The 20706-nt window shown below is 39.6% G+C and overlaps 1 protein-coding gene across 1 annotated transcript; it reads right to left on the bottom strand.

Annotated features, from left to right (window-relative positions):
• Positions 1–2594: 2594 nt before the first annotated feature.
• Positions 2595–19589, bottom strand: mcoln1a (mucolipin TRP cation channel 1a). Its single transcript, XM_087841858.1, has 14 exons — positions 19464–19589; positions 12513–12790; positions 12070–12237; positions 11304–11460; positions 10165–10246; positions 9797–9893; positions 9295–9394; positions 8907–9013; positions 7278–7427; positions 7064–7165; positions 6750–6872; positions 5509–5715; positions 5202–5332; positions 2595–4578 (listed from the first exon to the last, which is right to left on the bottom strand). Exons 1-14 carry the CDS (start codon positions 19492–19494, stop codon positions 4542–4544), a joined length of 1770 nt encoding a protein of 589 aa, XP_087697984.1. The 5' UTR covers positions 19495–19589; the 3' UTR covers positions 2595–4541.
• Between the last annotated feature and the right edge of the window lie 1117 nt (positions 19590–20706).

Below are 20706 nucleotides of genomic sequence, written 5' to 3'. Positions count from 1 at the left end.
TGTGTGAATCATGTGTCTCTCCATCCCTGCTCCTTTCAGGACTCTGGCAGTTGTTTCATCAGCTGCCTGTCATCCTTTCCAGTCGGGAAGGGGCCCTGCGCCAGAGCGAGGGGGGAAAACCCAAAGCTCCTCCAAAAGTTTAACTAATTCTTATTTTAACTCTTTGCCTCCTCTGAAAGCCTACTAGAAATAACCCTTGAAGCTCTTTTCTAAACTGAGTGCTTTCTGTCATAATTTCTGCCTCATTATGACACAAAACGACTGGGTATGCATCAGAAGTTAGGAAGGGTGATCTCTCTCTGTGCAGCTACCCTTGGAAACTATTTTAATGGTCATCAAACCAAATATTTACTAATCTGTACTGAGGTGTCAAAACTTGCCACAGGAGAGGTTATTCAATGTTGTGTTTATGGAGGAAAGCGTTAAGGAGATTTATTCACTTCCTGTGTTTTTTTACGCAAACTGAAACCTAAAAACCTCTTGGGTGTGAATCCAGCAGAAACGATTTTTAGTCTCCATCTTTTAGTTGCATAAACTGAAAACTAATGGAATCCATCATTATTTCACAGGACTGAAAAAAAGCTGTAATCCCCACACATCCTGCTCATCCATTTCAGATTGATCATAATGTTGTTACACAAGGGTGTGGCTCAGCGGTTAAAGAAATCCTTAACAGAATTAGGATAGACTGAGAATTTGAAAGGCTTTTATGCACACACTGTCTTGTTTTTAAATCTGCTTCTTTGCTGTGGTCTTCACTCACCCATCTGCCCAAACACCTCACAGTAAGGACAGCTGCACACACAAAACAAAGCCCCCCCACACACAGAGACACACACGCTGACACACCAAACGGAACTCAGGCGCTGATACAGATTGAGTGACACGGCGCGTAAGATGAGGGGGAAGGAGACGGTCCTCGCCGCTGCCACTGCTCCTGCTGCAGGCCTGCGTTTTTGATCTGGGATGCTTTGTTAATTTAAAAGCCTGTGAAGTTCAAACGGCGAGTCACAAATGAACAAGCGGCATCAAACTGGGATCAACAAAAGGACCACACCTGACAATAGCATACTGCTACAACTGAGACCATTAGAAGCTTTTGGAAAGAAGATTTTCCCTCTGGGCTTTCACTGAACATCAAAGGTGCTGAGTGAAGTAGTCCTACACATTCACACACATCAAGTGGAAAAAAATAATGACAGCCTCTAATCCAACAAGATGGATGGGCCATGTTTATGAGAGACATTACACTGTGGACCTTTCCTTCTGTCTTACACACTCCAACATGAGGCACCATCAGAGCGGTTGGCTACATAATGCATGATGATATTAGGTTAAGTGGGTGGAAGGCAAAGATGGGCTGCATGAGCTGCTGCCAAAGCTTGCTTAGGACGCTCAGCAACCAGGAAATGAGCTCATGTGTTCTCTAACAGAAGATTTGCAATCTACCCTCTCTGGAAGATCAGCGCCCCAGCGACTCAGCAGAAACATACAAGGCATTTACAACATCATCATGATGTGTTTTAAAGCCCCCCACGTGTGTGCTTTTCATATGAAAGTGAGAAAAACAAGAGAGAGAGCAAGGCTGGAAATACACTCTTGAACATGCACGAATCAAGTCCCTGCAATGAGATATTGATCTATATTTTCTTGAAAGAGCTCTTACAACCTTCAAATCTTTATAATTTACATCTATTTTTTAAGAATTACCCATCTTTTCATTTTCTTCCACTTTGAATTCAGGGTCACAGTAAGGGTGGAGCCTATCCCCATATGATAGGCTGTCATAGGGTGAGAGCCAGTGTACCCCTTGGACAGATCATTAAAACCCATTTTTACTCCTTGGCTTATGACATAGTCTGAACCTGATTTTACTGTTTTAATCTAATGTGCTGATTTTATTGTTTTAAATGTAATTCTAATGATCATTTTGTACTTTTTTATTATTGTTTTTGCTATTTGTGCCAATTTTATTATTTTAAATGTTTTGATTTTAATTATCATCTTATTTTTTTAAATAGTTTTTCTTTATTTTATATTATTTATATATTTTTTTAAACTTGTTCAATGTATCATTTCTGGCATGTCAAGTGTACAGCACTTTGTGCTGGGGGCTGATCTGAAAGTGCTATATAAATAAATTGCTTGCTTGCTTGCTAGCAGTCTATCACAGGGCTAACACACAGACATGAAACCATTGATTAGTTACTCAAAAGCTAATTTAAAGTCACCAATCAACCTAAAACACGTGTCTTTAGAACCTGGACAGAACATGCAAACTCCACATAGGACGTTTGCAGCCAGCTGGTGGATTTTAACCCCAGACTTTGTTTCTGTTAGGCAATGCAGTCTATTTTTGAAGACAGAACCATTAATTTCCAGATTTGGATCAGTAAATTGTTCATGCAAATCCATCAATAATTTTGGATAGCGGAGAAAACCACTGGGACTTCGCCATTCAGGAAGAGCCAGAACCATTATCAGTGACTTCTCACACCCTCCATCACAGACCGTTCCCACCAGCTTCTGCAATAGCTTTCCCCCAGGGTCATCAGACTTCTGAAATCAAAACAAAGATACACCACAACTCCACAGGTCATTTTTATTAATGCACTTTGTAGTATTTTTGCTGCTATACATTTAAATATAGTTTTTTTTGTTTGTTTTTTTTAATCCTGTGTCGTACCAGTTGGAATGTTAATTTATCCCTTGTACACTTGGTGTGTATTTAATGACAATAAATTTGAAATCTAAGTGTAGCTTTTGAGTAAGCCTGGTAAAAATCACTCACACACACACACACACACACACGATCATGCAAGGCTGCGTGAATCACCATCCCGACACATGAACTACTTCCTCCCTCTGCTGATGGTTAGGTGGAACAGCAGGAAACAGCTCGTTGACTTAGATCAGACCGGGAAACTTTAATCAGTAGTTTGACAAGTATGACAAGTCACACTACGTGTTGTCCCTCACAAGTACAGTTCAAGTGCAGGTAATTCATAAAAAACAAACACAACAACACAACACCAAAACAAGATAAAAAAAAAACCCTCCAGGGAAACACAAGATACAACATTTAAAGTTATGTATAATTTAGACATGTTGTCCATGGAAATCCAAAGTCCATCTGTATATTTAGCTTACAATTTACTCTGCTGGTGTTTCAGGCAGAAAATGATAAGGCTGAAAAAACATCCTATACTTCATTTACCTACTCCTCCCTGACCCATAGCTCCTCTCTCTAAATGGTATTTGGAGTCCAGACTGAAAAACTCCTTAAACTATTGTGCGTTTTTTTGCGATAAAAAGACAAACAAACATACATTATTCAAGTTTCTACTAAAGATCAAGTCAGTAGGCAGCAGTTAGAGACATCATTATGAAGACAACAAACAACAAAAAAAAGCAGAGCAAGCCACTAAAACAGGACAATCTGTTGTTTTCCTTCTTGTCATCTCTCCCAAACCAGACTCCGCTTTACTTAGAACTACTTATTGTGCTTAAAATAAGTCAGATCCAGTTTGCTAATGGTCATCAACGCAGTCTACAAACAGGGGTGCAGCACTTTTGGCTTTGATACACCGAGTTTCTTTTTAATACTTCAGCTTCATTAAAAAAAAATGTGGGTCTGAAGAAGAAACTGCAGCCAAGGTCAGGCAAAAGCTAAGTGCTTTGTTAGTGAACGATTGCGTCCCATTACCCTGATCATTACTGAAAGAAAACAAAGCAATAAAAATGAAATAAACTGGGATCTACATTTGAAGGCAACATGATGCAGCAGAGCCGCCGCTAATGACACTGGTCGAAACTTTATAATAAATGTGCAGTTCACAAAGAAAATGAATCAATTCCACGCCATACGCCTATCTGTGGTCCCGTTTCCTGATATGTTTTGGAACTCTGTAAAAACAATCACATGGGGGATTTTTTGTCCTGTTCTGTTTAAATGTCATGTCATGATTCTCCAGCTAGCAAATTAGCTTTGGCTATAAAGAGGCATTTAAGAGATATTAGATTATTTAAATTTTTAAAATGGGTTCTGTACAATAAAATGTTGCCGAATATGATATAAATATCTAATTTTAAGAGTCTCCTCCTCAGGAGCCAACCGATTTGAAATACTTCAAAAGTAAAACAAACAAACAAAAAACAAAACATAGAAAGCACCAAAAGAGTTCCTAGTCTGGGTGAGTATAAAATACACCAGATATATTAAAAATACTGAATAATGTTTCAAAAAACACACTAGAACCAAGAGAAATGTCTGTGCAATAGCCTTCTTCGATGCTGCTGTTTATACAGAGGCTCTTCATCAGCCAACAGCTGCTTCTTCATAAAGCTACAGGTCCAAGAAGACGGCTGCTGTTCCACGTTTCCTCTGCAGAGCGCAGTTCCAGCCAATCGCAACTCCCACTTTGGAACAGTCGTTTGGTTTGACCCAGATACACGGAGACAACGGGTGTTGGGTGGATGCAGTGTGCCCTATTGGTCAGCAGGGGAGGCTAGTGAGGTTTCAGAGATTGGTGAGGTTGACTTCAGTTCACCAGCAGGACATCTTCATATGTGGTTGTTCTGAGGGGAAAATAAGGTTTGATGATTTACTACAGTTAGTATGTTTAACATTATTATCTCTATAATTACAGTTTCTTAATGGTAATATTTACTGAATCTGGTTGTCGGGGTTTTCTCTGTATTATTTTAGTGTCTTTATCTTACCAACTAAAGCACCTTGAGGTGACTGTTGAGTAAATTTGGTGCTATATGAACAAAATTGATTTGAATATGTGTTTGGAAAGACTAAGTCATGAGAACAGGATACCAGGAGAACTAGATGTAAATAGTACAAAGGATGTATAAATGTGAGGAAAGAGAAAATGACCTGATTTCTTTCCAGTGTGCTTGGTCAGAGCCTGATAATTAACACCAGTATAAATGGTAGAGAAATATCGTCTTTCTCTCTCTCTTGATATTTTTGTGCTGTCAGCTTAGATTAGGGAGTCAGACTTCACAGTTTTTGTGGTTGTTTAATAAAGCCCGCTGTCGCATTTATCTGCTTTGGTCTTTAGAAATGTAGCATTATGTTAATTTAATTTAAAAAAAAAGAAAATATTGATCTGTTTATATGCTTTGACCCATCTCTTTGAATATGACGTACATGTTTAAGCTTTCAGGGGGGTCACAGGAGACTCACTCACCTGTCACAGCAGCAGAAGAAGGAGCAAGGTGAAGTCTCCAAACCTCTGAACTTCCCAGAATTTGGTGCATCTGTGCACTCTGCTATGAAGGCGTGCAGATCTGTTATGTGGATTGGTTCTTGGGTTTGATGCTGTGGAAATCAACAAAAAAAAAGACACTACTGTTACTTTTCGGCTCTTTATTTGTAGTCCACAGTAAATACAGAAGCAACAGTTTGGATGCTACGGTGAGTTCTTTGTAATGCAGACTGAGTGATTCTACACATTGTAAATAAACTGATCCTTTTTATATGCAGCAATTTCCTACCTTGATGGTCTCGTACGCTCCTGTGATGAGAGCGATGAACAGAGACAGCACCATGTAGATGAAGAGGGAGATGAAGGTGTACAGGTAAACCTGGCTAAACAGCCACACTAGAGGACTGGTCTCCTGCATCTCTGCGAACGTCACGAACATGTCATCGCCGTTAATGAGGGAGAACAGACACTCGGACACCATGGACAGAGAGCGGAACTGTAAAAAAGAAAAGAAAAGGTATTTTAATTATCAAAGCCTTAAGTTTTAGCAAGATATTTTCCAAAGGTTAGAGAAAAAGTCAAGTTTCTGAAAGCAAATTAAAAGTCAGAATAAACTGTAGTTCATGTTTCTGTTCCACTGACTTACTCAGTGGACGGAGAAATGTCCGAAAGGAAGAAGGAAGTCCAAAGCTGTTTAATTATCTTCTCTGTTACACAACTTAAATATTATTGCAGAATGGCATTTGTGTGGCCTACTAAATTTTTTTTTTTTAAATAGGCACGTTTTGTGTGTTCACATTTACTCATCCACACCGATCAGGCATAACGTCATGACCCCCTGCCTAAGATTGTGCTGTTCTCCTTTTTGCTGCCAAAACAGCCCTGACCTGGTAAGACACCACCAGACCACAGCACATGTGCGCTGGTATCTGGCACCAAGATGTTAGCAGCAGATCCTTTAAGTTTTGAGGCATAGCTTCCATGGATCAGACTTGTTTTTCCAGCAAATCCCACAGATGCTGGATTGGATTGAGATAGGGGGAATTTGGAGGCCAAGCCAGCACCTCAAACTGAACCCTGTTTGCTTTGTGGCACCACCCAAGGTTTCCCAGCAGAACATTGCCCAAAGTGTCACACTGCCTCCGTCAGTTTGCCTTATTCTCATAGTGAGAAAAGGCAAAGGCAAACACCTGGCACATTTAAATCATGGTGCAGGTGTTCCCTAGGTAAGTGACGCACACACACCTGGCCATCAACTAGATGTGAAAAAAAAGATGTAATTCACGAGACAAAGACGCCTTCTTTCATTACTCTGTGGTCCAGTTTGCCCATTTTTCCTGCTTCTACTGCATCAACATTCACTTGGTCCCCAGTATATCCCACCCACTATCAGTTATTCACTTCACCTGTGAGTGGTCATAATGTTATGCCTGGTCGGTGCAAGTGAACTAAAACTTAAGTTCTTAAACTTAAAAATCCAAGGAGTGGAAACAAGTTTTTGACATTAAGTTTTTCCCACATTTAATTCACCTTGACATGGTATGGTCCCAGGACGATCCAGCCACAGAAGCAGTAGCCCAGATAGATGACAGCCACACAGCAGCAGAACCGAATAACATTGGGGAAAGCTGCTCGAAGTGTCACGATAAGGATCTGCAGCAGGGAGGTGCAGAAACACAACACAGATCAAATTACAGTGTGAGAGAGGCCAGAGACACCAAATTAAATGGCCTTCTACATTACATCAACCCACAGGAGGAACTTCTCACTTTCTCACATGTTATTAAATCAGCAGCATGTAACAATGTTATCAGAAGCTGTGCACCAGCACATCTGCGACTTACATTGTACTTCTGGAAGAATGTGAGGTAGCGAATGACTCCCACCCACACTAAGAGAGTGGAGGTTCCCAAAAGGATGGCACAGAGGTCATAGGAGGATATATTCTGTTGGGAAAAACCCAAAGGAATTGGCTTTTAAAAAAAGCTAAGACTACATGTACATGTTAATGTGTGTCAATGCTAAAAAAAACCCCCAAAACTAAAGCTGATATTAGACCTTTGTCTCGATGCCGATTTTGATGAAACTGCCAGTGATTGTAAAGATGTCACTGATGATGAGGAGGATATACCAGCCGTTAATAAACTCAAGCCGGTCTCCCCAGCACACTTTACGATCTAGCGTCGTCTTAAAGAACTGCACAAACTCCTGCAGAGCAAAGACAAAGAGAGATTAGCCAAGTTTACACACATCAGTAGAATACAATATTGTCACTGATTTCTAGAATCGATTTGATTCCGATTCGCAAGGTCCCAAATTGATTCGAGCCACAATTTCAATTCGATTTATAGTATATATAAATTCAGTGTATGAACCTGATGCTGCTGAAGTGAAGCAGAGCAAAGTTACAGAGGTTTTGAACAGCAGAAATGAGGCTTTCTTGTCGGAGGTCATAAAAAACAAAAAAAACAAAAACTAAACAGCGGCCGACAGTGCTGTACACAACGGTAGACTGTTGGGTAATAAGGAAGTGAAAAGTGCAGAAAACTGATTTTTAGATGGGAAACTGCTCTCAAATTAAACAGAGAGAGGGAGAGAGAGCTCTGCAAGAAGTATCATTTTATCGTGGTGGAAGCAAAACAGCAAAAGTAAGAGGGCATTCATGACGATGTTTATGTGAAGCAAAATGTGAAGCTTAGTTTGGATCTTCTTTTGCTGCTGGTTCAGTCAATTTGGGTGGAGAGCGATGAAATCTGCAGCTTCAGAATCTAGCACAAAAAAGACGTAAACACAAAGCGCGTGTAAAGAATCTTATACCCAGATCTTAATCTGGGTGTAAGATTAATCTGGGTGAATCTTACACCCAGATTAAAACTTTGGGTGTAAGATTCAGATAATTATTTATTAAAAGCTAGACATTTTAAATGAGAATAAGAAATAAAAGTATGTCTTTGTGCCCCCCTTTTGCCTGTTAATGCCCTATAGGCCCCCCTGGCTAAAATTTACTAGACCCGCCCCTGCACAGTTACCAGCCATCAGCTACGTAGAAAAGGATCCTGGTGTAGAACGTAAATAAATTCTAACAACAGCTTATCAAGCTTAAACGTGCTGCTGTTGTTCAGCCGCTGGTTTCCTCTTTCTGGCGCGAAGTGGGAGATAGACAAGCAAGAGAGACGACTCGTGACGGAAAAGCCGATCAGCTGATCATTGATCAGTTTCATGATTGAAGTAGCAGCAAGAGAGGGAGGGAGAGAGAAGAGACAGTCGCTCCATATATCGGTTGTAAAGCTTAACGTGGGAATGCTTTACAAACAGAGATGAACTTACACATTTGCTTTACTTCTCTCTGGGATAACTTCCACGAAGATGAAATGGTGGATTGGTAGCGAGGCTACAAATACACACAGCCGCTCTATCACGTGCTACGATTATGAGCCGATTTACGCCGTGTCGCAAGTTTTGTGAGGTGCATTTTTGATATTTAATGGATCGGATTACATTTTTTAGTTCTCTCCGATATCCGATCCAGTAATTTACGTCAGTATCGGACCGATACTGTTACGTAATATCGGATCGGTCCATCTCTAGAAGCTACTACTCTGAGTCTGACATTTCCTTAGAACCTGATGTTCCTCTAATGTGAGTGGCCCCAGGTGATAGTAAAGTTGTATTGGAGATTTTCTTTACCCATTGCAGCATGATGCCTCGTATTATGGAGCGTCCGCACAGCACCAGCGACAGCATGCAGATCAGAACCACAATAATATCAAATGCCAAACGTGCGTACGTCTGAACTGGAGGTTAAAGAGGAGAAAAAAAAGAGATGTGAGCAGTCTGTCTCCTCTTCATGGCTGCAATCTATGCCTACTGCTACACACTTCTGTATAAATAACTTCACTCATTGTAACTTCCTGTTGGCTCATTATTGTGAACTAGAAACAACTTTGTGATATTTTGTAACACCTTTGCTTACATGTTTCTAGTTTCATCACTGGTGTCATATTTTGCTTGCTGTACTACTGCTGCAGTAGTCCCATGACCACTAACAGATGCTTCTTCTTTTCTGTTTTCTCACCTTGTCCAGAGATGCTCGGGTCTTTGCACTCCTTTATTGACGCCTGGTTATCTAGCCGGATCTTCACCTTGCCACTGTGAGCCTTGTTGTCCAGAACTATCTGTAAAAGAGAGAAGAAGGTTTTAAATGACGCACACAGCTCGGCCTGCGAGCACAGCAGCTGTTCAAACCTGTTTGCGAGCAGCAGTCAACTGGAACTAAAGAGTAAACTTACACGGCTGGTTTCATAAATGGACTGCGCTGAGGCTGGTTTGTTTGTTTTCACTTTAACTCTTTCCCCCATATTCGACAACCTCCCCCTGTAGCTTCGATACCCTAAGTTATATCAGTAAAGACTTGGTTTGACAACCATTAGAATAGTTTCTGGGTTCTTCCAACAGTAGATGTATGGGGAAAGACCACCCTCACTAAATTCTAATGCACAGCCAGTAATGTTTTTCTATAAGCAGGCTTGACATATGACAGCTCAAGCATGTGTTGAGTCTGAAAGTCTTTAACTCACTGTTATATGAAAGGTGTAGCAGTCTGGGATCTCGTTGTTGATGATAGTCTGGATATTTATCGCCTTCAGCTGGAACTCTATGGTAACATTAATCAACCTGTTTAAAAAGAAAAACAAAACAAACAAATAAACATCTAATTTCTAACAATGAAACCAAGGTGACTAAAAGAATGATCAGAGGCACACATGCAGGACAAGAAACACAACATGATTCATATCATATCTCTGTGGGTTTGAGTCACTGTCCTTGTATACATGCTTGTGTTTGTTTGTCTATGTGTGCTGCAGAGGTATGTGATCGTTAGATACCACGCAGATAATCTTGTCAACAGAGAGGAAACGAAGCCATGTGAAAAATGAAGCCGTACTTGTGGAACTTGAGTGTAAAGTTCTTGTAGTTGCTTGTGAGCGGACCCTGGGGGATCGTCATAGGGTTCACACCAACACACTCTAAAGATCACAAACAAAAGAGAGAGAAATATCATGCTGAGAAACTACTGTCAAAGTTGAATTTGCTTTCTTATTTTATGTACAGGAAGCACAACATCATTTTTCAACTGCTAATCTTTTTTCTTAACGTTGATAAACTTTGAATGAAACAGACACTGGCATGAGGAAGTAAGAAACTCTTAGGCTGTGCAACAACTTCTGTAATAGGAACTATCGTTATGACACATGTTTGATGCAATACGTCAAGAAATGCTGGTGACTGGTAGTCCCTTTAATGCCTTCAATTTTAATCATTTATAGAAAGGAGGACAGTCATTTCAGACTTAACTGTATTGCTTTACAGCTTCCCCTGCTGATAAAGACCTCCTGTACACCGCACCAACCTATTTAAGTACTAAACAATTAAATGACAGAAAAGTTCCTGTTTTTTAAATGATCTACTATAGATTTCTGTTTTTATAGTGGGCCGACAAATAATGTTTTCTGTAAACAACAAAAAAATTTACTTTCTGTAATACAGCTGCTGCTCCTCTGAGTCAGACTTTTCCTTTTAAAGTGACAGAACACATTGTGACGCCCACCTCAGGCAACAATGGCAACTCTGGACTTTTTGCAAATAACCACACTCTGCTTGACCTCTAACATGTGTGAAATCCTGCCCCTAACCACTTTCCATGGAAGGTTTTTTTTTTAAATCTGGTCTCTCTCTCTCTCTCTCTGTAGTAATCTCGTCATTTTTCTTACATTGTTGTAAAGTGGGAGATCTGATTTCATTTCTTTGAGTGTGTTTGACAAAATTCTCAGCTGAACTACTTGGTACACAAAGGCAAAAATGCTTTTGGTCCACAATAAATTACATGCCAAATAAAGTAAAACCTCATATTTTGCAAAAACTCTTCATATGCAACCCCCCACCAGTAAATGTGAACTGTCATTTTACAGAACCAACATCTTGTCACATCGAGAAAAAAATTTCACACATTAGCAGTCTGCAGAGGCGAGGACTCTGCAGACTGTACAGACTGTTCTTTTGTACAGTGTAGTTCACACTGCCTACCTTTGATGACACGGGGGTCTATGCTGAACGTGTCGTTGGCGGGGTCGATGTGTCCCTTCTTGTAGTACTGCTGGCAGAGAAAGAGGGCGCTGCCATTCTCGGCACGGTCATAGACATATGCATAGCGTCCCACTGTGGTCTCTGGCAAGACCAGATACTAGGAAAAAGGATGAGATTAGACTAATTAAGGATTATCACTGGGTTTTATGAAGTGAAGAGAATACAAGCTTCCATAGAAACAGGCCACACATGTCTTAGCTTTCAGCTAATATCAGTACGATCAATACAAGAATGAAAGTCAAACACTTAACTTCGAGGGAATGGCGTTGCTGTCTAGAGTCAAATAAAACTGTCAGATTTTATGTTGTCAGCTTTCTACAGCTCACCAACTAAACTATACACGTGCTGTATGTGTAGGCTCTGCCCTTTGTCTTCTAGTTATCAACCAAATAATGTAATGTCTTCACTGACAAACACCTTTTAGCCTCGTTCATACTATAGATTTATTTGACACTGAAATAACGTGAAAGCACAGGCAGAGAAACAGGAAGTGAGCTGTATGTCAGACCCACTGTGTGCAGATCTAATCAGTGTTGCTGACATCCTTGACATCCTAGCCCATGTTTGGGGAGAATGATGGAGACTTAAATAATATAAAGCAGAAAGTTTTCATGCTGTGGCTAATCAGGAAATTCTGTTTAAAAAGTTGTTTAATAAAGATAAACGGTTACAAATTTCAGTTCACAAAAAAAAAAAAGATGATCACCTGCTCCACGGCGTAGAAGATGTGGTCGTAGACGTCCTTCTGTGTGTAAACGGCAAAGGAGTCATCTGAGGACTCATCGTAGTCCTTGAGGAAGATGTGCTTGAAGGTCATAGTGTTCTCCTCCTTAAAGGTCACCACCACCTGGTTACTGAGGCCAAACAGCACCAACTGCAGCAAAAACAGGCACGGGGTATAGAGAATGATGTGAGGACGATAAGAAGCTGTGACAAAGAAAAAAACCCTTATGTGGTGCGTTACTGTTACAGCTTTAACCCCTAAACAGATAATTCAGATAATTTCATATTTGATATTCAATTTGTGTGAATGTTGAAACTTCTACATCATCAGCGTGATTCCCATTAAAATGTACGTAACCAGAAATGTATCCAAATCAAGAGCACCCCCAAAAAGAAATCAGCATTAAAGTATAATATATGATGTACCTGAGTGGTGACAAAAAAGATTTTGGCTAGCTGCAGGATCAGTTTAAAAGGATAGCGCCCCTTGGCATGATATTTATCACAAGGGCTCATAAAGAAGTATTTTAGCTTCCTGCGAATCGCCTCCTCTTCCTCACTAGCGTGGACCCAGTGACATCCTGCTGCTGTGGCAAACCGGTTGTGGTTACAGTTGTTGTCGTGACTGTTAATTTGATAGTCATCCTCGCCACTGCTGTCTGTGGAGCCGTAGCGAGTCACCGGAGAGGGAAGTCTTTCCCGCTCTGATAGGGGGGGAAAAAAAAAAAGATTTTAATTTTTCTAAAATATATATTTTTAAAAACACTCTTTAAATTGGCCTACAAGTTTACAATGAGACCCTGGTTGTTGACAAAAATATTGTCCAATGTATCAGTAATTTACCAATAAACTGACCTGGTCTACTAATGCAACACGTTAGTTGATAATGGTGTAGAATATATGCAAGACCAAGACTAGAACTGAAATCCAACATCTGAAGCAGACTTTGGTCCAATAGAACATGCTGTGAAATCTTTCAGGTCTGGTTTTCATTATTCACATAACACAGCATTTTATCTGGGGACTGGTATTCGTCAATGTTAACAAAGGTAAACCCACATGTGCAGCGTTTTTCTCTAACTACTGGAAACTTCTCCTGAACTTACTTTAGTTCACTTCCTGCAGTTGTTTTTTTATTCATTTTTGAAAACGCAGCTTGTTGCTCTCAGTCAGTAACACTTTGATAATCGCAAAAATCTTTGCATTTTATTGACTTTAATATAATCTATATCAGATGCTTATTTATAATGATAACATGCCTTGTTGTGGTGAAATAAAAAGATGAACTTAACTGCTAAACTTGAATCACGATAAGCTGAAAAGTACAAGGCAAAGATAAATTGTGGCAATGAAGTAATTATGCAAAACACAGAAATTCCTTTTTGTGCAATCAAGCAGTTGGGCTGCTTTCCTTGCAACACGTGGTTGCAAGGAAAGCAGCCGTCATGTGAATTGAGCAGAATTTCACATATCTAAGTTTTTTTTCAGCTGAGACCAGTCATTTACGGGCTGACTATGCATCGAAGCATGATTGGTAAATGACTGGTAAAAGGAAATTAGGAAATGAATGCATTTCACTGTTATTTCTGACTATTGAATAAAATGTCCACGCTTGAGTAAATGAAACTCCATTTAACAGCATTTTACGGTTACAATGTTGGTGACTGAAAAGAACCGCTAGGCCTAAAAGTCCTCTCTTCAGGAATAACACTGCAATCATTTCCTGAAATACTTGATTTAATCTTCCCCAGACTACTTCTAGAAACAGATTCCTGAACACGCCACTGTTTTCTTGGAACCCATCATAGTCCTCATTGTGTCTAATACTTTCTCTTTATCTCAGCTCTCATTATCTCAGTGAGGTCAGCTCTGCATCACATGATAGCTGACCTGTCCAACTCCAAGTCTATTTAGACTCACGTGAAAGAGGAAATGCTGCTCTCAATTAACCAACACGCTTTTAGTCTCTAACGTATTTTTTTTTTTTTTTTAAATGACACTGATTCATACACTGTTTAGGTTTATTGAGTAGTATTACTTTCCACTTTTTCCTTCTTGAGAAAAAAAATAGAAAAGTTTGTGAGAAAGTCTGAAAGTCTATATTCCTGAAGAGTCTGCTCTCCCAAAAGAGTCAAAAGAGACTATTGCAGATATCAAGTATCTGGTTTCTGCGATTGGTAAGAGATGATAAATCTAAGAAGTCTGGCCTGACTTTGTTAGCCACGGCTAAGAACAGAGAAGTAAGGGCACACTGATTTTGAACTCGGCCCGATGATAAGGTGCTTTTGATACCAAATGCAAAACACACTGCGGTGTGATGTTTACGTATTCATGGGTTTTTGGAGTTGAAATTACACAAACATGATGTCAGGTTTTGTTTTTTCCTTCTATGACACAGATAAGTTACATAAAGAGACGTTATGACACTCATGAAATCCTTAATGTAAGTCTGATGGAGAGTTCTGGAACATCACAGATACCAGCTGTTTCGCAAGTATATATCAATGACAGACAGGTACAGCTGTATCAGGTTTTTCAGTCCTCTTGCCACAGGTGTCTAAAATCAAGCATCTACGCATGCAGTCTGCCTTTACAAACATTTGTGAAAGAAGGGGCGGTTCTAAAGAGCTCACTGAATTCGAGTGTGGTACTATAAAAGGATGCCACCACTGTAAGTCAGTTCATGGACTTTCTTCCCACCTACATATTCCACAATTAACAGAAAGTGGTATTACTGCAAAGTGGAAGCATTGAGGAACTACAGCACCTCAGCCATGAAGTGGCAGACCACATGAGGTTACAGAGTGGGGTCACCGTGTGCAGAGGTGCATAGTGCGTAAATGTCACCAGCACACTCCTGACTCTGGCATTAACATCAGCAGAAAAACTGCGCCAGGAGCTTCATGGCATGGGTTTCCATGACTAAGCACTTCTTGCATCTAATATCAAATTTAGATAAATGCACTTTAAAAGAAAACCTTTTCTCTGATGAGCTGAGTGAAATGTGTGTTAATGTGCATGTGGGCAAATTAACAAAACCCCTGACTCTGTCGGCACTTTGAACTGAGCCAGATGCTTTAAAAAAAAAAAAAAAAGATAAAACTTTTACATACTGCAGACAAACACACACAAAATAATTATACAATAAATATCAAATATAAAATTATACAAAGAACGTGTCCATATTAAGTGCCAAATGCATATGCATATATCAAAAATTTTGTTTTGCGAATGCCCATACAGATCAATTGTATTTTATTCTTTTAAATGTTTGAAATAAATCAATCCTATCCATTCATCCACAAGACAATATATCATGTTTTAACACTGCCTTTATTAAAAAAACAAAAACAAACAAAAAAAAAGCCCCACTCACACACTGTGACCCAATCACAGCTAATACTTGTCACATGTTTTTTGGTTCGCTTACCCTGCTTATTATAAAGAAAGGAACAAAGAACAGGGTCATTCAGTTTGTTCGCTCTATACTGAGGAAACAACACGGTGGCAATAAACCTAAAACTCTTTACGTAATCTGTTTACTGACCTTTAATCGACAGTTATGAGTTATTTCTCAAAATGATCACTTGCAAGATCACATACACGGCTGAATTAGGGAGGCAAAACCTGTTAATCATACACGACGTGTCAGCAGAGCAAACTACCAGCTTAGCAGTGTCTCTTGCAAATGGGAAGTAAAACAGGAGAAGTAAAACCCTGTTGTGTCCAGTATTAGTCAGCATTACCTGTAAGAAGAAAGTTCAGCGAAATAACTTTACACAGCAAAGTTTGGAGCTGGAATAACGCCAGATTTGTCGTGCAATATTCCTTCACTTTGTTTATAAGATTACCGTTCCTGAAAGGAAAGGCCTTTTTATGCAAGTAATTACCCGTGACACAAAAGTAAACAAACAAGACACCTCAAAAGGAGAGAAGGGCTGTTAGTCTTACTTCTACTGACATAGATGCAGGCGGAAAGTTTTGACAGGTCATTGATGAATGGCTTCTTGGACTATTAAAGGAGCAGTCCGCATGCTTTTGTTTCAAATGACAAGCATATCTGAGATGTATTTAAATCAATGTTATAGTTTAAATGTCACAGTTTTGCTTTTTTATATCTAAGTTTGAGTAAAATGCATTGCTTAATTTAGGAAATCAACAGTAAAAGAAGATTTTATGGTATCTGTATGTGGTAAAGTGCAGTAAACCAAAAGCCATATTTGTAGGGGTCACTTCCTGCGGTAACCAACACCTGCAGTTAACCTGTGAGAATTTCTAGCTGTAAAGTTAAATAAATAACACGCCAATGAACATTTGGTGTTAGCACAGTATGATGGAAACAGTTTTTTAATTATCTCAGCTAGAAAGGAGGCCGGGCTTTGGTTGCGTGCCTCGGTGAGAGGAATGTGAGGCATCCAAAAGAATCCAACAACTTAACATTTTACGCAGACAACTGGGGCAGCATTCATTTATATCTACGATCGTAGGAGTGTATTGATTGACATGGCAGATAGCAATCATCATCAGCAAGAGACAGGATCTCAGATGCTGCAGAAATCTATAGAAATATCTGGCTCTTCTGGTTCACCGTCGCCTGTGGCACTTGCAGAAACACTGATAAAATTGCCTTTCTATCAATCAAAAACTGGAAATCTCTCATATCAGTGTTTAGATCTAGTCTAGTTGTCCAAAGTAAAAGGCCACACGCAGGCTAAGAATCAAACTCTTCCACTTATTAAAAAAAAACAAAAAAACAAAAAAAACTTAAAGGAAAATTCTTAAATGAAAACAGAAAGACTGGCAGCTGTGTTCAGGGTTGTTTTGCACATAGGAAGTGATCCATGAGTGAACTCAAATTGGTCTTTGTTTTTTTCAGGTTTATCTTCTTTGGAAGCGAAAAAGCCCTGATAATGGTTTTATATGCTGATTTTTTTTATATATAGCTATCTCTTAAAGTTCTGTTGCAAATATGTGAGAAACTAGAAGGTAAAGAAATACAAGTAAAAACTCAACATCCATCCATTTTTCCTGTTTACAGGAATGTCATAAGGGTGGATCGGTGGACAACCCCACGCTCTCACACCCACAATTACAGACACATTTAGGATCACAACCTAATATGCATTCCTTTGTCCAGAACCCACACACACAGGAAAAGCATGCAAATGACACACAAAAAAGGCTCCAGCAAGTCAGCAGGTTCGAATCCAGAACATTCTTGCTGTGAGAGGACTATGGTGGTACTGCACCACGGTGCTGCCACTAAAAACAAGTTTAATATCATTTTACTGCTTAGAAAAACTCAACAGTTTATCATAGTTCTAGAAATATTGTACACGAAGTCATGAAGATGTCTGCGACTTTCATTATCTATTAAACTTGTTTCAGTGCTTCAGACATCACTACGACACCAGGTTAGCAAGCAACAACCTGAAACTACAGTCTGTGCACATGAGTAACTTGAAACAATCCTTAATTTTAAGTTATTGCTCATGGTAGATGGCCTGTATTTGTATAGAAATACAAGGACCCCCAAAGCGCTTTACACATCCAGTCATCCACCCATTCACACACACATTCACACACTGGCGATGGCAAGCTACATTGTAGCCACAAAGGCGAGGCTGCCGAACACTGGCGCCACCAGGCCCTCTGACCACCACCAGTAGGTAACAGGTGAAGTGTCTTGCCCAAGGACACAACGACCGAGACTGTCCAAGGCGGGGCCACGAACCGGCAACCTTCCAATTACAAGGCGAACGCCACGATCGCCTCATACTCGTTGAGGTTCGTTGAGGTTTGTTGCTTACTGTAAGTTTTCAACACTGTCAGAAAGTCTCAAAAGGTTACTTCAGTTAAGTCAAATTTCTTCTCTTGAGGTCAAAAACAGACTTTCACTATCAGTTAGAAAATTCTCATCAGCATGTCTCACTGGAGCTGTACTTCATTTTATACACATTAATAATCCATCAGAAAGCAGAGGCTCAACCATGCATGTAAGAAGCTTATCAGACAGAGGCAGCGTGACTATGCATGAAAGACTTCGGATGCTGATTTCATAGGTTTGCTAAAAAGGGTGGTGGTCTTCATGGTTGTAGTGCAGGATTTGATCTGGGTTTGGGGAGACAGTCTTCATTACCAAAGTAATACTTTTCCTTCACTGGCTCCCTTATTTTAATAACTTTATACACTGCTGCACATTTTAATCTATAAAAACATTGCATCATTTATCAGCAGATTCATATTGGCTGCAAAATAGTCAGTAAATCAAGTTTTAAAACAAATGAAATTAAATGCTGTACTCCCTTTAGACACTTTTGCAGACCACACACAGCTTTCAAAAAGTAAAGTTTCAAAAGTACAAGAATGTGGTAGTACACACTACGACTGTCACCTTCTTATTCTGTTACTTCCAGTACTGATCCCCACACCCTTCCTATAATGTGAAGACAGTTATTGGAAGAAAGGTTTGCTTCACAAGTTAGCTTGAGACTATGATTAGAGGGACCACTATCACTGGCATTATTATGTTGAAAACTGCATATGGATGATATTTTATTGGAGGATTTCACAATAACTACTAATTAGTGCCAAGGCATCTAATTCTATTCTAATCTAGTAATTACAGTCTGGAATGCATGCAGTTAAAGGTAAGCTCATTAAAAACGAAAACAATGACATAACTAAAAACCATCTTTCATTTTGATGGGCCTGTCAAAGAGTTTCAAGATTAACCAATAATCCCACCGTTCATACATCTTAGAGAAATGACAACATTATAGGATGGATCCACACAAGCTAAACATATGACAAAATACAAAGATATTAAATGCACAGTGTTGCAAAATTAATAAAAACAGCAGATCTTTCTCTTTGTGTCATAATGCGTTTTGATTTGCATTTATTGGTTTTTAATGCTCTGCGTTAAAACAGCGCCCCGAACAACTTCTGTGTTAATCTTTTAGAGTTAAACATGCAGTATATCATGTGATCAGACATGTCCGAGTTGCATGTCTGATGGAGAAGCAAAAGAAGGAAAATCCCACTTTGTCAACAAGGATTCAAATATGTAGTCATGGAGCAAAAAAAGAACTGATGTTAGAGGAATATTTGGACACAAAAACCACTTGATGACACTGAGTGCTGTACTTAGCAGCCCAGAAGATGACAGAGCAGAAAAACAGTTTCGTCTGAGGTTGCAATGTTACTCAGGTTTAAACTCACTACCTGTTAGCTTTTAAACACAAAAAATCAGGTTGAAGCTAATTTAGGCATCGCAAAGAGCCAGCAGGGGAGTGTACTAGAAACCAAAGTAAACAAAACCACAGTCGTTACGGATAAGATAAATTAAGTAGTTAAATGTTAGCTCTACATTACCAGAGGAGTCCTTCCGTCCTGTCGTAGCCATGTAGTTGTCTGTTAAAATACATAAATAGGTGAAGAAAACGGTTAAACCTATAGCCAAGCGGGTGCCTTCTCGGGAGCTGTAACTGTTGATCACTGACGAGGTTAAAAACTAAAAGCGTTTCCGCTCTGTGCAGAGCACGTGACCTATATCACGTGACTCTTGCAGAAACCCTCTCGCGCTGACATTTTTTTTAACAGTTTATATAGTTTTCTATTTTCTAATTCGTTTTTTTTTCTACTTCGTTTGACTATTTGTTTTCAGCTTAGTTTATTTCCGTTTCCAGAGTTTTCTTGTTTCAGGTTAATTCTTATTGTTTGATTATTTGTTTAAGTTTATTTCTTTTTCTCAAGCGCCCTCTCGCATGGCCAATCACGGAAGCGCAACAAGGAACACGTGGGTCCAGGACAGCCCAATCACTTCAGGGACACGGGGTCTGACCCGCTTATAATAACGTGACCAACCGTCCTCCCTTCCCAGGACATGTGCACTTTTCATGTTCTGTCCGGGGCGTTCGGGGGGGGGATTTTCGAGATTGATGTAAATGTCCGGGTTTTCCTACAGAGGACCCATATGTGTGACGTCATCCCCGAGGTGCTGCTTTGTGTTGTTTTGCCCTCAGACGGGACAGACAGGGCGCAACAGCGCGCCTGGTGATATTTCAATGATGCCAAAGCACAACTGCAGCTTTTCAGACGAGACGAATTTCCTTCATACCGTCCCGGTACTGATAATTTTTCTTATACAGATGAGGCCTTATTTCTGTACCATTATTTAATTCCAGAGGTTTTTAAGTTTTTTTTGCCCTTGTTGACTTGTAAAAGCCTATATGATATTTTTATTTCATCATTCATTAACCGCATAGAGAAGGCATCGTTTAAATATGTTAAAATTTTCTTTAAGCAAACAGTATTATTAAAGTTCTTCATGACTGGGCCAAGTGTTCTCTTTTTTGGAAATCAAAATATGGCCACACTAGCTTATAATAGCCCCGGCCCCACACCACCCCTTGAAGATCATAAAAGCTTTGTGCAGAACTTTGTGCACTAATTAATTAGACTAAATAATTATTTACTTTAGCTCAAGTTATTACGTTTGCTAAAAAGTTGGGATGCTGTGTAAGACATAAATAAACCTAAAATACAATGGTTTGTTCATTCTTTTGAACATTTCGCTACTGTAGGGGTCTTTGCAAGCATACAGGGCTCTGAGAGG

The sequence above is a fragment of the Neolamprologus brichardi genome, chromosome 6, assembly GCF_056152115.1.
Source record: "Neolamprologus brichardi isolate AB-2024 chromosome 6, ASM5615211v1, whole genome shotgun sequence".
Lineage (NCBI taxonomy): Eukaryota > Metazoa > Chordata > Actinopteri > Cichliformes > Cichlidae > Neolamprologus > Neolamprologus brichardi.
This window is presented reverse-complemented; position numbering and strand designations above follow the sequence as displayed.

What these genes read in the sequence shown, in the direction of transcription:
- mcoln1a (XM_087841858.1), bottom strand. Translation starts at nt 19,494, where the DNA reads ATGGCTACGACAGGACGGAAGGACTCCTCTG. An exon ending in AAATCGGCATCGAGACAAAG is followed by an intron (nt 7,166 to 7,277) that starts GTCTAATATCAG and finishes TTTTCCCAACAG; the next exon opens with AATATATCCTCCTATGACCT. An exon ending in TGGGACCATACCATGTCAAG is followed by an intron (nt 5,716 to 6,749) that starts GTGAATTAAATG and finishes TCTTTTTTACAG; the next exon opens with TTCCGCTCTCTGTCCATGGT.